The 14,488-nt window shown below is 45.0% G+C and overlaps 1 protein-coding gene across 1 annotated transcript; it reads left to right on the top strand.

Moving 5' to 3' along the window:
• The first annotated feature begins 428 nt into the window (after positions 1 to 428).
• On the top strand, positions 429 to 12,946 carry ccdc93 (CCC complex scaffolding subunit CCDC93). The gene is made up of 23 exons (XM_080478591.1): positions 429 to 539; positions 2,005 to 2,118; positions 2,224 to 2,318; positions 2,686 to 2,797; positions 3,561 to 3,659; positions 4,143 to 4,199; positions 4,285 to 4,385; positions 5,197 to 5,233; positions 5,660 to 5,758; positions 6,019 to 6,069; positions 6,393 to 6,479; positions 7,413 to 7,529; positions 7,945 to 8,007; positions 8,197 to 8,270; positions 9,614 to 9,695; positions 9,959 to 10,033; positions 10,149 to 10,220; positions 10,802 to 10,910; positions 11,003 to 11,085; positions 11,374 to 11,411; positions 11,495 to 11,579; positions 11,713 to 11,826; positions 12,709 to 12,946. The coding sequence occupies exons 1-23, from the start codon at positions 453 to 455 to the stop codon at positions 12,763 to 12,765; spliced, it is 1,908 nt and encodes a 635-aa protein (XP_080334717.1). The 5' UTR covers positions 429 to 452; the 3' UTR covers positions 12,766 to 12,946.
• The last annotated feature ends 1,542 nt before the right edge of the window (positions 12,947 to 14,488 follow it).

The following is a 14,488-nucleotide window of genomic DNA, read 5'->3' as shown; positions in this document are numbered from 1 at the left end:
TGCATGACTGTAAATGTACGCTGGGAAGCGCCAAATGAAATTGCCCTTGTGGGATAAATAAAGTCTGAACTGAATTAAACTAAAGTGGACAAATCTGTTCTGTTTAACATCTTAAAATGAATCTGTTTCCATTTTAAATCTTAAGTTTATTTACCGTAGAAGAATTTTACTTTTGAAACGATTGTCAGGGAAGTGAGCTCTGATTGAATTAATTCCTAACAGTTTCAAAGTGTAATTTCTCTTAAACTGAAGCATCATTTTAGTGAGTGAGAATATTACAGATCGTCATTAAAAAAAAAAAACATTAAGTATGAATTTAGAAAACACAAGCAGACGCTAAAAGTGCAGGACTAATGTCTCGGCTGTTGTCCTCAATGAACGAACACAAACCGGAATAAGCCACGTGACCATGTGACGTGGTCATGTGACCGGTCGTCCACAGTCAGTCCAACATGGCGGCGGCTTCGTCTGTCTTCCACAGAGTCAGAGCTGGCTCCAAGTTAGGAGCTCAGTACGACCAGGAGGGCAATCTCATCCAGGTAGAGACTCCTAAACATGTCGCCACTTGACATAAATGTGTTTTTATTATCAAGATAAAACCAGGAGCTGCGGGTGAAGCTACTCGGCTAGTTAGCGCCTGTGCTAACAGCTCGCTGAGTTGTGACGAGTCTGCAGCTTTAAAGGAAGAAAACAGTCACATTTCAAATACACTTTTCATCAAACATACAAGTCACTGAGGGGAAATAGACACAAAGTAGGGGCTCCTCACAACATATTTTGATTGTCAAACAGACGACAAATGGTCCAGATACCTAATAATATATGGAGGTTTACTAAATGTACTGTTGTGATTTCTAACACTGGATCTCCTCTGTATAGATCTACTATGCATTCATGCAATCAAAAAGATCTGTGCAACAAAAGACAAACGGAGGTTAATCAATTTGTCTTTATTATACACTTATATGCTGTCTGTATGGTATAATGGCTTTGCATTTATGTCCTTACATATTCATTCTTATACTTATAGGTTTATAGTTTTTGCTTTTACTACAATACTTGTACTGTTCCACTTTGGGGTTTTTTTTTTTTTTTTTGTGACATGTGTATGTACTCTTTGTATTGTCATTAAACCAAGACGAATTTCTCCCATTGGGGGCGAATAAACTGCATATCATTTTAATAATCTTTTCTCCGCAGTCAGTGGTTTAAAAATAACTTTAAAAGCCTCTCGAACAATATCATGACAGCAGTAATGCCTCTTCTGGGTGGAACTTCAAAATACAATAATAGATGACTTTACAAGTCTGACTGCACAAATAAACTACAAAATAAATTAGTTCAACTAATAAAAAAAAAAGAAGTATAATTTTTACTCAGTAAATATTGAGGTTTTTCTTGAATTCCTCTTTTGTAGAAGCTGCTCAGATGGTGTGTGTGTGTGTGTGTGTGTGTGTGTGTGTGTGTGTGTGTGTGTGTGTGTGTGTGTGTGTGTGTGTGTGTGTGTGTGTGTGTACTTCAGAGAAATCTACACATTTCATGAATTTATAAATCTCCTCTTGACATGACATGAGGTGTGGACTGGTCCGGGGAAAAGCGGAGGCCTGCTACACAGTAGTTTGGGCAATTTTATCTGATTTAACAGTTTTTGTTTTTCTGAGAATTTTCATGCTGGTTCACTCCATTTTAGGCTGTTTATAGCAGTTCAGGTCTTTGATTAACCTTTATCTACCTGTTTTGAGTGATTTTATAGTTGTTATACATATTCATTGTGTTAGATCTTAATCATAACTCTTCAGTAGTTTCAGTGCACACCTCAAAGCGCCGCTGAAAGCTTTCCATTTTCCTCTGAGTCTTTTCTTTATGTTGATTTAATGTTTGCTATTTTACAACTTTGAAAACTCAGCTGAAGTGAAAGGCAGCTTGCGGGAGACTCGGGCGGGACACATCAGGGTGTCCACTGAGGCTCTCACCATCAGTCAGTCATGAAGTGTGTATTTGCAGGTGGAAACCCGCGAGGATGAGGAGCAGAGCGTTAAGCTGGTGGAGATCCTGGAGCTGCTGCTGGCTGCTGGATACTTCAGAGCCAGAATTAAAGGGTTGTCCCCCTTTGATAAGGTAAGCTTCTGGAAGCCCCTCTGGGCTGCTTCCTCCTGGTTCTTGCAGGGTAAACCTGAACCCCCCCCCCCCCCTCCCCCCTGATCCCACCTGTCTCCTCCACAGGTGGTCGGCGGGATGACGTGGTGCATCACTACATGTAACTTTGACATCGATGTGGATCTTCTTTTCCAAGAAAACGCCACCATTGGTCAGAAGATGTAAGTCAAACCGTTTTCTACAGAGTGAGCAACAGGTTTTTCACTGGATTACAAATGAAATCATTGAATCCACTCTGAGGGTGAAAACACGTTGAAGAGATTTTTCAAAAACAGAAGTGTCTCTAGAATGTCCTGATTTCAGTTTTTCAGCGTGAAAAGTGAAATTAAAAGGTAACGTTAAATTATTCTGAAGTGCTTCTGCTTTATTTGGACTGATCTGGTCCAGTGGAGGTCTTAACAGGTGTGTGTGTGTGTGTGGGTGTGTGAGTGTGTGTGGCCTCTGATGTGAAAAGGACAGCAGTGATTCCAAGTGAGGGAATATTGTGTTTGTAAAGAGCAGCGCTGAGTGGCTCGTGTTTCCCTGCAGAGCCCTGACGGAGAAGATCGTCTCCGTTCTACCGAAGATGAAGTGTCCTCATCGTCTGGAGCCGCATCAGATCCAAGGCCTGGACTTCATCCACATCTTTCCGGTGATACAGGTGAAGGTTTATCTCTGAGCAGCGATCAGAAGTGCGAGCAGTTTGTTCAAGGTGGCTGGTCGCTTTCCCTCCTGTGTGAGTGAAGATCATCCCAGTCATGATATATTCAGTTCTTTCTTAAAGGGCTCATATTATGTAAAATTTACTTCCTAAAGGTTTTCCAACAGTAATAATCGTCTCCATACCTGGGCTGACGCCCCAGAAGTGAAGAAAGTCTGTCCTCTCTCTCCCTGGCTTGTTTCAGGTTTTAAAAAGTCTGTTGCTCCAACCAGCCAATCAGGAATCAAACTCTATATAGTGTCATCAGGGGTTTAGCCAATCCCAATCATGGTAGGCCCTCCCTTTGACTCCTCCCACAATTAGGTAGCTCTGCTCTGGCGCATGGCACCACGAGAGGAAATACTTCCTCCTCTTCCCAAGATGGGCATGTGTGGGCGGAGCCAGTCCAGCTCACCAGACACAGCAGATTCTGAATGTAGCTCCTATGATTCAATATGATGAAAAATCAAGGATAATTTTGATTTGGGGCAATAAACTTTGAATACAAGGTTTTTGGACCGACAAGACCAAGGGAAAGTGTTGAAAAGCTGAATAATATGACTCCTTTAAAGAAGATGGGTCATGTCAGACCAGGTGTGACACCTGCCATTACCTGTCCCCCCTCCTGTACTCCTGTGTGGGGTTTTTTCTTCTCTGACAGAGTGTATTGTTCCCTGACGGTGTGTATTGTTCCCTGACGGTGTGTGTGGTTCCTTCCTGACAGTGGCTGGTGAAACGAGCCATTGAGACAAGGGAGGAGATGGGAGATTATGTCCGAGCCTACTCCGTCTCTCAGTTCCAGAAGAGCCACGTCCTGCCAGAGGTGAGTCCGCAGCACCGCGCTGGTCTTTTTATTTTTACTACTCCCAGCACATCTGAGGATGGTCGGATTATTATCTGCTCTGTAAGTAATCTTATATCTGGAAGTATGAAGCCAACAGGTCGGGACCGCCAAACCCGAGGTTTGTTAGTTAGATATAGTTTTGATTTCTATACAAAAACAGAATCTGATGCTGTATTTATGAAGTTTCATATTTAAAATTTTTCATTTGTAGACAGTTTATTGCTTCAGCAGTTTTACTGTAACATTTATTAGTCTTTCAGGAGAGAAATAGAAAAATACCTGGTGTGCAAATAAGAAAATTTATTTTTTATTTCTGTGTAATTCAGTGACAGCCTCATGGAGCCACTAGAGAGCAGATTTTAATCGGCTATAAATACATCTGAATGCAGCAGAGAATGATTCCCTCTTATTTTGTCGGTGAACACACTGAAGACTGAACTGATTGAGTCGTTCTGTGAGCAGGATGAAGATTTCCAGCAGAGGAGAGACGGCGCAGTGAGGGCAGTTCTGGATGTGATGGTGAGTTACTGCAGCTCTACCAGCGCACGCTGTTCGGCGGCTCTCTGAGCGGCGGCTCTCTGAGCGGATACTGGTGTGTTCTCAGGAGGTGTACAAGCCACAGAGGAAGTACAGGAGGCAGAGGGAGGCGGAGGTGCTGATGGATGAGGAGTCTCGGGTTCACTCCACCCTGCTGGAATACGGAAGGTGAGGCATCACATCGCGTGTGTCGACTGTGACCTGACTGATGGAGCTGCACAGTTGTGAGTCCACATCACAGGACGAGCTCCGTCACATGTGGATCTCCTGAGGAAAACACACCAACCTGCATACAGTCAAAAGTTTGGACACACCTTCTCATGCAACGTCTTTTTATTCTATATTTTTATGACTATTTTACATTGTGTCTTCTCACTGAAGACAACACTATGAATGGACAAACATGGAATTATGTAGGAAACAAAAACAGTGTGAAATAGCTCAAAACATGTGTTATAGTTTAGATTCCTGAAAGACCCACTCATGAACAGGTAGAATATGCAAACTTTGTCCAGAAAAACGGTACTTAAGAGAGCTGAAAGCAGCTCCATTCACGATGGTTTTGTGAAAAGTAAATACTTGTTGTCAGTGTTTAGTTGAACGTTGTTGATGTTCCATATGCAGTCGTGCTGCTGTAGCTTCTCCTCTGTTTCTCCTCCTGTTTCCTCATCTCCCATCATCCATCTCCACCACTAGAATGTCAGACTTTCTGCTGTAAGTACTGAGTGGAGCTCTTGTGTGTCACCGTGTGATGGTTGGACATGTTGTGAAGACGGCTGACACAGGCTGGATGTAGGCATGATGAATGTGAGCCGTGCCGCTGCCTCCATGCACCCACTGATTGTTTCCTGCACTGCTGAGGGCCACTGTGTGTCCTGCTGATGGAGACTCGCCTCTGTTCACCTTTTGTCCTGGCATGATGGTATTCAAACGTTGGTTTGTTTCATACCATTCAGTTTCCTTTGTTTGTTTTCTCCAGGCGATATGGATTCAACAAGCAGTCCAAACAAGACAAGGTAGGTCCTGAAATCAACACACGGATACTCAACAACAACTTCACACAGTGAGTCTTTAGTGGCTTCATTCACTGCACAGAAATAACACCACCGAAGTTCTCTAACAGCACTCAAAGTGATTTGTTGTTTAATTCATCTATTTAAGTCAACCAGATCTTTTAACAAAGTGACTCACAAACTCTGCCTTTTCAGATGTCTCACAGGTAGGTGACATCTTTGAAAAGATTTCATTGAGCCTAACACACCTCTATTACAGTCCTCTCCTTACTCAGTGCGTCTCTTCATTCAGCACAAAGAGACGGGGAATTAAACCTCCAGCCCTTCAACGCCGAGTCAGTTATCAGTTGATTGTCCTGAACGAGTTGTGTGTCGTGTGGCTGCTTGGACGTCCTCACTGCTGTCTTGACCTCGTCTTTGCTCCTGCAGGTGGATAAAGGAAGAGCCTCCGTTCCTGCTGGATCTCACCCCGCGCCGCCTGGAGGCTCCGACGGCTCCGAAGACGACCAGCTGCAGGCTGCAGAGGAGGTCAGAAAACTCCTTGAAATGATTGAAGACATGTAAGAGTTGAAGACAGTGGGGATTAAGTCATTTCTGCTGAGTCCCTGGAACAAACTCCTGACGAATCCAAAATGTTGACTAAATCAGATAAATGAAGAGCAGTGATGGAGGAAGACGGCTGGACCTGACTGGTCTGATGTATTCTGTGGAACCGTGTGAGCGGATTGTACCGACGAAGGCTGGTGTTTGAGAAATCTAACAACATTCCTCTGTTTTGATCTGTTCAGATGCGAATCAAAACCCTGATGACCAACATGGCAGCCATGGAGAATGAGGAGGTACGCAGTGGCGTTTTTAACATTCTGTTTTATTTATGTAGCACCAATGACAACGCAGCCTTCTCATGACGGAGAAAAACCAAGATGAGCCGTGCGAAAGCCTCTGCAGAATGTTCTAGACGGAGAGAGAGGGAGAAAAGGGGAGAATGTTAGTGACAGTGAATCATTCAGAGTGAGAAAGGAAAGCAGCTCAGCGTCGGACCTCCAGCAGTGTAAACCTACAGCAGCTCCACTAGAAAACGGTCCTGTGGAGTGACTTTACTGGCGTGCGTACACTGTCGTGATCAAGACCGTCAGCATGTCGTGGACTTTTGTTTGTGCAGGGGAGGCTGACGGCGAGCGCCGTGGGTCAGATCGTGGGGCTGCAGTCGGCGGAGATCAAGCAGATCGCCTCGGAGTACGCTGAGAAGGTGAGACACGCTGACGCAGCAGACAGAACAAAACCAGCAGCTACGTCAATCCACAGTTAGTCACTTTAAACCCAGTTCAGAATAACAATGAAATGTAGGTTTGGACTTTCGATCATTTAGAACTGCGACTGAGGGAACGAACAATGTTTTTAATGGAGGTTTAATGGCGGTTGCTACAAGTGAGGCATTTAGAAATTAAACTTTCAATGCCGACACTTGGTTGTGTTTAACTTAACAAATTCAACTTCACTTCATACTTGGTGGCAACAGGCTGGGGGTGCATCCTAATAGTCCCTCCTATCTCCTTTCCTATCCACTTCTCCTGAACCCCGGAAGTGTTTAAGTGGCGGCCATGATTGACATGCGCTTTCAGTAGTTCATTTTTGGAAATTTGTAGTTTTTTCACCACGCCAGACATCACGAACCTTCGCCACTGTCGTATTATTATTACGTCACCTAGTGGAAATGCGGTCCCACAGTCACAACACCGATCACCTTTCCCTGACTCCTTTAGGAAGCTTCCTTACTCCAACATGGATGACATCACGGGGTTAAGGTAAAGTGGATAGGAAAGGAGAAGGGAGGGACTATTAGGATGCACCCCAGATGTAAAAAAAAAAAAAAAAAAGCTTGCAAAAGATCACACACAGGCTCAGTTATGAGAAGTAGCGCCCCCTGGTGGAAATTATGTCTAACTTTACCCTTTATTAGATGTTTGGAGAGCGCAAACATGTGGCTGTTACATCAGTTTGATGAGACTTCCACATTAACCCTTTATGTCACCTTCTTCCTGTGCATGTCGGAACGTCCCCTCACTCATTCTTCTACCGTCACATTAATGGACTGACCAACGACACAGAGACTCGTTAAATCACTGTGTTTTCTGAATGGAGCTCTGGCCTGATGACCTTTGACCTCCACGTGTCCCCGCAGCAGTCGGAGCGTTCCTCGGAGGAGCGTTCGGAGCGCTACGGCCCGCTGCAGCAGCACCGCAGAGCCGTGGCCTCGCTCAACAAACACATCCAGCAGAAAACAAAAGAGCTGCAGGAGGTGAGCACACACACACACACACACACACACACACACACACACACACACACACACACACACACACACACACACACACACACACACACACACACACACACACACACACACACACACACAGAACGTGGCTGAAGCTTCTGATAACAGCACTGATTGTTGTTAGACTTGATGAATTCTTCCTCTACAATGAACCGTCGCTCCTCGGTATTTAAGCGGAACAGAAGAAAACTCTGGTGTGTGTGTGTGTGTGTGTGTGTGTGTGTGTGTGTGTGTGTGTGTGTGTGTGTGTGTGTGTGTGTGTGTGTGTGTGTGTGTGTGTGTGTGTGTGTGTGTGTGTGTGTGTGTGTGTGTGTGTGTGTGTGTGTGTGTGTGTGTGTGTGTGTGTGTGTGTGTGTGTGTGTGTGTGTGTGTGGAACAGCTGCAGGTGAAGCACACAGAAGTGAAGGCGAGCTGCGACGAGGCCAAACGACAGCTGACGGAGGTAGAGAACTGCACACAGCACCACACACGGGTCTCCAGCATTTCTTCACCTCTATTTTCACATCAGTTCATCTCTCTCTCTCTCTCTCTCTCTCTCTCTCTCTCTCTCTCTCTCTCTCTCTCTCTCTCTCTCTCTCTCTCTCTCTCTCTCTCTCTCTCTCTCTCTCCCCCTCCCTCCCTCCCTCTCCAGGCCACAGAGCAGTCCCAAAAACTGGAGAAGGAGCAGAATTGTCTGGAGGTGGTGGAGGAGCAGGCTGACAGCAGGTGACGTTCATTCTGTATCTGTTCCACCAAAATGTCGGCGTGTGAACGTTTGACAAAGAACAATACTTCGGTGATCAAACAAATAACTGGAACATTTATGTACCACTCCGCCACACAAAGGAAGTCAGGATATAACAAAGATTTTCACATGTTGCGTGTTATGAAGTTCCTTCTGCTTTTTTTTGTTACGTGTATTGTATGCGGGGTTGCTGAGGGTTACAATGGTAAAAATGTTGGTCCCTCAAGAAGACCAGCCGCTCTGAAATCACACACCCCGTACCCCGTACCCCGTACCCCGTACCCCGTACCCCGTACCCCGTACCCCGTACCCCGTACCCCGTACCCCGTACCCTGTACCCTGTACCCTGTACCCTGTACTCTGTACCCTGTACCCTGTACCCGGTACTCTGTACTCTGTACTCCGTACCCTGTACCCTGTACTCTGTACCCTGTTCCCGGTACTCTGTACTCTGTACTCTGTACTCCGTACCCTGTACCCTGTACCCGGTACTCTGTACTCTGTACTCCGTACCCTGTACCCTGTACCCTGTACTCTGTACCCTGTACCCTCAGTGAGTCCAGTTTGTAGCACTAACACCTTCCAGGTTTCTGATCCACTGGATGCTCGCAGTGTTTATTTGCATCTTTTGTTTTCTTGATTCCTTCAGGCATTTCAGTGCAGCTGAATAGGTGTAAAGATTTATACACACACTTTAACATTTACACATATACCCACAGAAATAATGATATAAAAACTTTCAGAATATTGAGAGTAGTAACAATAGGTGGAGGCACAGATTGATATAAACACATACTATAGGGATTAAGAAGAAAAACACTAAGGCGACAGTCCGCTGCTCCGGAGAGACTGAGATTATTATTATTATTGTCTAGTTTCTGATATATGTGAAAAAAATTTATTTCAGAGTTTGAATTTTTTCCAAAGTGGCATTAATCTTATTAAAATACTCGTCACCAACTGAAAACTGGCCTCTGGAAAGGCCTGAAACTGAGTTCAGATGCGTCAGAACAGTTTAAAACGCTGCCACGTTATTCTTTGTTTTGTTTTTTATTGGGTTTGTTTTTACGTCCTCCTCATCTCATCAGTGCTTTGTGTCGTCGTGTTGCTGTCCGTCCCTCACAAACTGAGTGTTTGATGAAGAGCGTGTTGAATGCAGAGGGATGTTCCCGTACGTCCTGTATCTCTGCTGCTTTATCTCTATAAACAGTGATTCCTCAAGAAGTCACTCGTCCTGATGGAGCTGTGTGTGTGTGTGTGTGTGTGTGTGTCTGTGTCTGTGTCTGTGTGTTTGTGTGGTGGGGGTGGGGGTGGGGGTCCACAGTGTGCTGGAGAAGCTTAAAGCTCTGGTGACCATGAATGAGAACCTGAAGCAGCAGGAGCAGGAGTTTCGTGCTCACTGCAGAGTGAGTACATCATCATACACTCCTCACTGTGTTTGTGTGCTGGTGCAGTCAGCTTCTTCAGTGTGTGTGTTTCTGTGTGTGTGTGTGTGTGTGTGTGTGTTTCTGTGTGTGTGTGTGTGTGTGTGTGTGTGTGTGTGTGTGTGTGTGTGTGTGTGTGTGTGTGTGTGTGTGTGTGTGTGTGTGTGTGTGTGTGTGTGTGTGTGTGTGTGTGTGTGTGTGTGTGTGTGTGTGTGTGTGTGTGTGTGTGTGTGTGTGATCTGCAGGAAGAGATGTCCCGGCTGCAGCACAACATTGAGGAGTTGAAGTCTTCGTCAGGACCGGACACCGATGAGGAGAAGGTGACCTGACGGAATGACTGTGTTGCGTTTGGCGCCATATGAAAGAGGTTTAATTGAAGTGGTTCTACCTTCAGCGTGTTCCCCGCTGACGGCTCCCTCACGTTGTGTGTTTCAGGAGAGGAACCAGCTGATAGACAAACAGTACAGCACGGACAGAGAGAAGCTGCAGAAGATCCGCCTGCTCATGGTAACCTCATCATTCCTCACAGCGGCGCGATTAGATGGAAGCAGAGGACTGTGGGTAATCAGGTCAACGCTGCTGATATCTCGGCACTGATAAGAAGGAAAAACGCAGTGAGAGTCGTCCGGAACTCAGAGCCTGACGTGCTGAGGGAGTCATTGTTTGAATCCCACTCACAGCTTTGTGATTAAGGTCTGGATCACAGCTCCAAACTGCTCCTCTCAACACTTATTTAAACATATTTAAACTTTAAAATGAAGCTTTGGACAAAGTTTTGTTTGTAACAAACATTTACATGGGAATGTTTCACCTCCAGCAGTAAATAAGAGACTGTAGATCCACTAAAGAAGGACAGCATCTATGGGCTGGACCTCCTGCTTCAATCCTTCAGTGAATAAACCAGGAATTGGAGCTGTTACGTTTCTAAAACATGGTTTCTGATCGATTTCAACAGAACATGTTATGAATGACGGTCTGTCAGGGAGAACTCAGGTCACAGCCTAATGCAATAAATAATCTAGATCTGACACAGATGTATTAATCTCGATGTGATGGTGACACCGTCAGCTGTCGGTTCCTGTGCTCAGGCTCGGAGGAACCGCGAGATCGCCATCATGCAGAGGAAGATCGACGAGGTGCCGAGCCGGGCCGAGCTGACCCAGTACCAGAAGAGGTTCATCGAGCTGTACAGCCACGGTGTGTTGGTCATTGTGTACACAGCGTCGGCCATGAGCCCAGTGACCAAACCGTCTGACACTCAGTCACCGTTTGCTCCTCCTCTGTCTCAGTGTCGGCCACACACAAAGAGACCAAGCAGTTCTTCACCCTCTACAACACGCTGGACGACAAGAAGGTTTATCTGGAGAAAGAGGCAGGTGTCGCTGCTGCTGCTGCTGCTGCTGCTGCTGCTGCTGCTGCTGCTGCTGCTGCTGCTGCTGCTGCTGCTGCTGCTGCTGCTGCTGCTGCTGCTGCTCAGTGTCATACGAGCTTCTCTAACTGTGTGTGTGTGTGTGTGTGTGTGTGTGTGTGTGTGTGTGTGTGTGTGTGTGTGTGTGTGTGTGTGTGTGTGTGTGTGTGTGTGTGTGTGTGTGTGTGTGTGTGTGTGTGTGTGTGTGTGTGTGTGTGTGTGTGTGTGTGTGTGTGTGTGTGTTTCCTGCAGGTGAACCTCCTGAACTCCATCCACGATAACTTCCAACAGTACGTATGCCGGCTCCGTGTGCTGCAGTGATGTTTGCTGTCTGCTGCAGACGCTCAGTGTGTGTGTGTGTGTCCTCCTGCAGAGCCATGTCGTCCTCAGCTGCCAAGGAGCAGTTCCTCCGGCAGATGGAGCAGATCGTGGAGGGAATCAAACACAGTCGCATCAAGGTCCTTCACACTCACACGCGCCGACACGAAGCACCTGCGGCGTGAATGAATGAATGAATGAATGAAGCGCCTCACCACTTCATCCCTTCCGGAGAAGGCTGCAGCTCCACGTCCGGTCCTGTGTGTGTTTCAGATGGAGAAGAAGAAGCAGGAGAACAAGATGAGGAGAGACCAGCTGAACGACGAGTACCTTGAACTGCTCGACAAGCAGAGGCTCTACTTCAAAACCGTCAAGGACTTCAAGGAGGTGTGTGTGTGTGTGTGTGTGTGTGTGTGTGTGTGTGTGTGTGTGTGTGTGTGTGTGTGTGTGTGTGTGTGTGTGTGTGTGTGTGTGTGTGTGTGTGTGTGTGTGTGTGTGTGTGTGTGTGTGTTTAAAATCCATGTGCACGTGAAAAGACTAGGATGTCCTACAAAAGCCTACATGTAAAAAGTGTGACTCCACAGGGAATCAAATCAACATTAACGCACAAAATAACATCTGCAATACTTTAATACACATAAACAAACCAATGACTGTCACCAAACACGTATGAACATCAGAATTAAAAAACAAATGGTCCAGACTACAGAGATCCCTCAGTACCTGGTCCTCAGTACCATCATATACAACACAGTGCTGAATATTAATAATACAGTTTATAGATATTACCTTTAGACAGAAACCTCCACAGACCTGGATCAGCTTCTGTTGCTGCTCCTCAGAGTCCACAACATCATTTTTATTAGGAAATCCAAAATCTTGCGAGGTTTACCTTTGAAATTGAGCGTCTGTATGATTTAAAGTGACGTTTAAGACTAGCGCCCCCACACTTCAATGGTGAGGATAAGAACTGCATGCAGGCCGGCAACTTTATTAAAGTGAAAGAGTGATGATTCACCCTCATGCACAAAGATTCTAGCTGCTTTAGTTGTTTTCATTTTTTAACTTGTTTTTACTGGTTTTATTTATTTTGCTGTATACATTTAAGGGGTTTTAGTTATTTTACTTGCAGAGAAAAGCAACATGTCACTTAGCAGATACCGTTAAAATTATGTTCCGCTGAAGAATCTCCTCAGTTATTCTAATTAGTGTATGACGTTACAGTGTCGCAGTGATGATAAGTTATTGTTTTTTTTCTTTATCCCGCAGGAATGTCGGAAGAATGAAATGCTGCTTTCCAAGCTGAGAGCAAAAGGAGCCTCTTAGTTCTTCACGTCACTGTTGTCCTGAATTTTGTAGATAAATGTTTAACACGTACCAGCCAAACTGATCAGAAACTCATTCCCCACCGTCGTGTCGATAATCCAGTTTGTACGGAATACTTTGAACCTGGTTGTAACGGCGTTTCCAGGATTTCCTGTTCACATGTGCCAAACTATAATAAATGAAAAAAAAAAAAAAGAAAAGTGCTTTCATTGTTCTCATTAAAAAAATACCATTACTAGTTAGAAAAGAAAAATACTTTATTAATCCCAGAGGGAAACTCTTTTACACCAATGGACGTCGCTGCCCACTGGGGGCAGTCTTAAGTTCAGTGTCTTGCTCAAGGACATTTCGACGTGTGGACAGTCGAGAGAGGAACTGTCCCACCTAACCTGGTATCTCTAAATGAAAAGTGCTTTTCAAATGTATTGTGGACCTGTATGCACAAGTACCACCCTTGTAAAGTGACTAACTCACCCTTAAAATTACGAACTCACCCTTAAAATGACTAACTCACCATTCCAAGCCAGGAGGTTTTATCTGTAGTTTCCGTGGTGGTGGAGAGTTTATAACTCCCCCTTGGTGGGACACTGGTCCATCGCAGGTTAGTCCCCAGCACATGCTGGTACTCATTTATACAGCTGAGTCGACTGGAGCAAAATGCCTTGCTCAAAGACAAAAGGTTAGTGGAAAAGGCCAGGGATTGAACACATGGCCTATGGGTCTCCAGTCAGACACACTAACCACTCAGCCCCTACAAAAAGTGACTGTCTCTCCATATAAAGTGACAAACTCCCCATGTCAAGAGACTACATTACTAAGTAGGAATCAGGTACCATCCTACTTTCTCTTCCAGTGATCTTGTAGTATTCAGAGAATTGTTTCAATCAGGTTGATTCTGCCAGAACTCGCCTCAGATGGAGCCACTGACCACGGCTCACCATCAGAAGACTTTCACTGCCGAGGAACTCTGACCCCCGACCGCTCTAAAGAGCATCTCATCTTCATTTTCAGGTTCCTCTTCACCTGCAGAGCTGCAGTCATGGTGTTGGTCTACCACACTGCTAAAATACTGTCCTCACACTGCCTCCCTCAGGCCACCACAACACATCACAACAGAAACTCTCTGCAATCTCCTCCTTTCAGAAGGATGTAGGTCAGCTTCACATGATCTTTTCATTCCCGAAATGGAAAATCACATTTTACAGCATTTCTTGTCACTGTTACGCTCAGCATTCTGTATAAGGAATGTTAATTTACACAACAATGTACAGGTTACAGTTCCATTGCTGGTTTTAAATAAAAGGGGCTTTAAATGTGTTCCTAATCATTCATCTAAATAGAAATGAAAAAGATCAGTCAGCAGTTTCTTCTGAAGCATTGATTCTTAAAGATTTGAATTGTCTCAAAAGGGTTTAGTTCTTTTATTTTCGTTTTTTGAGTAGTTTTAGCTCATTTATGTTTTTCAGCAATTTTATGTTTTAGACTTTTGAAAACATTTTCAGCTGTTTAACATTTATAAGCCATTTTCATCCCGGAGGTAAAAGTCATTTTGATGAATAGTGGTGTATAAATCAGACCAGTGCATTTATTTCCATATTATTTCTTGAGATCTTCAGGGAAACACTACAGAAGGGCTGTAGAGCCATTTGTGGCTGCGCAGCTGCAGTTTTCCCGATTCTCCGGTTCAGCTGCCGCCAGTCCTGAACTCCTGTTCTGAATCTGT

This window comes from Lipophrys pholis (genome assembly GCF_963383615.2).
Source record: "Lipophrys pholis genome assembly, chromosome: 13".
Taxonomy (NCBI): domain Eukaryota; kingdom Metazoa; phylum Chordata; class Actinopteri; order Blenniiformes; family Blenniidae; genus Lipophrys; species Lipophrys pholis.
Note: the sequence above shows the minus strand (reverse complement) of the source record. Positions and strands in the feature narration are given on the sequence as shown.

Coding starts and splice junctions, on each gene's coding strand:
- ccdc93 (XM_080478591.1), top strand. CDS start 453: ATGGCGGCGGCTTCGTCTGTCTTCCACAGAGTCAGAGCTGGCTCCAAG. Junction 6,070..6,392: donor CAGCCATGGAGAATGAGGAG/GTACGCAGTGGC, acceptor TTGTTTGTGCAG/GGGAGGCTGACGGCGAGCGC. Junction 8,271..9,613: donor GAGGAGCAGGCTGACAGCAG/GTGACGTTCATT, acceptor GGGGGTCCACAG/TGTGCTGGAGAAGCTTAAAG.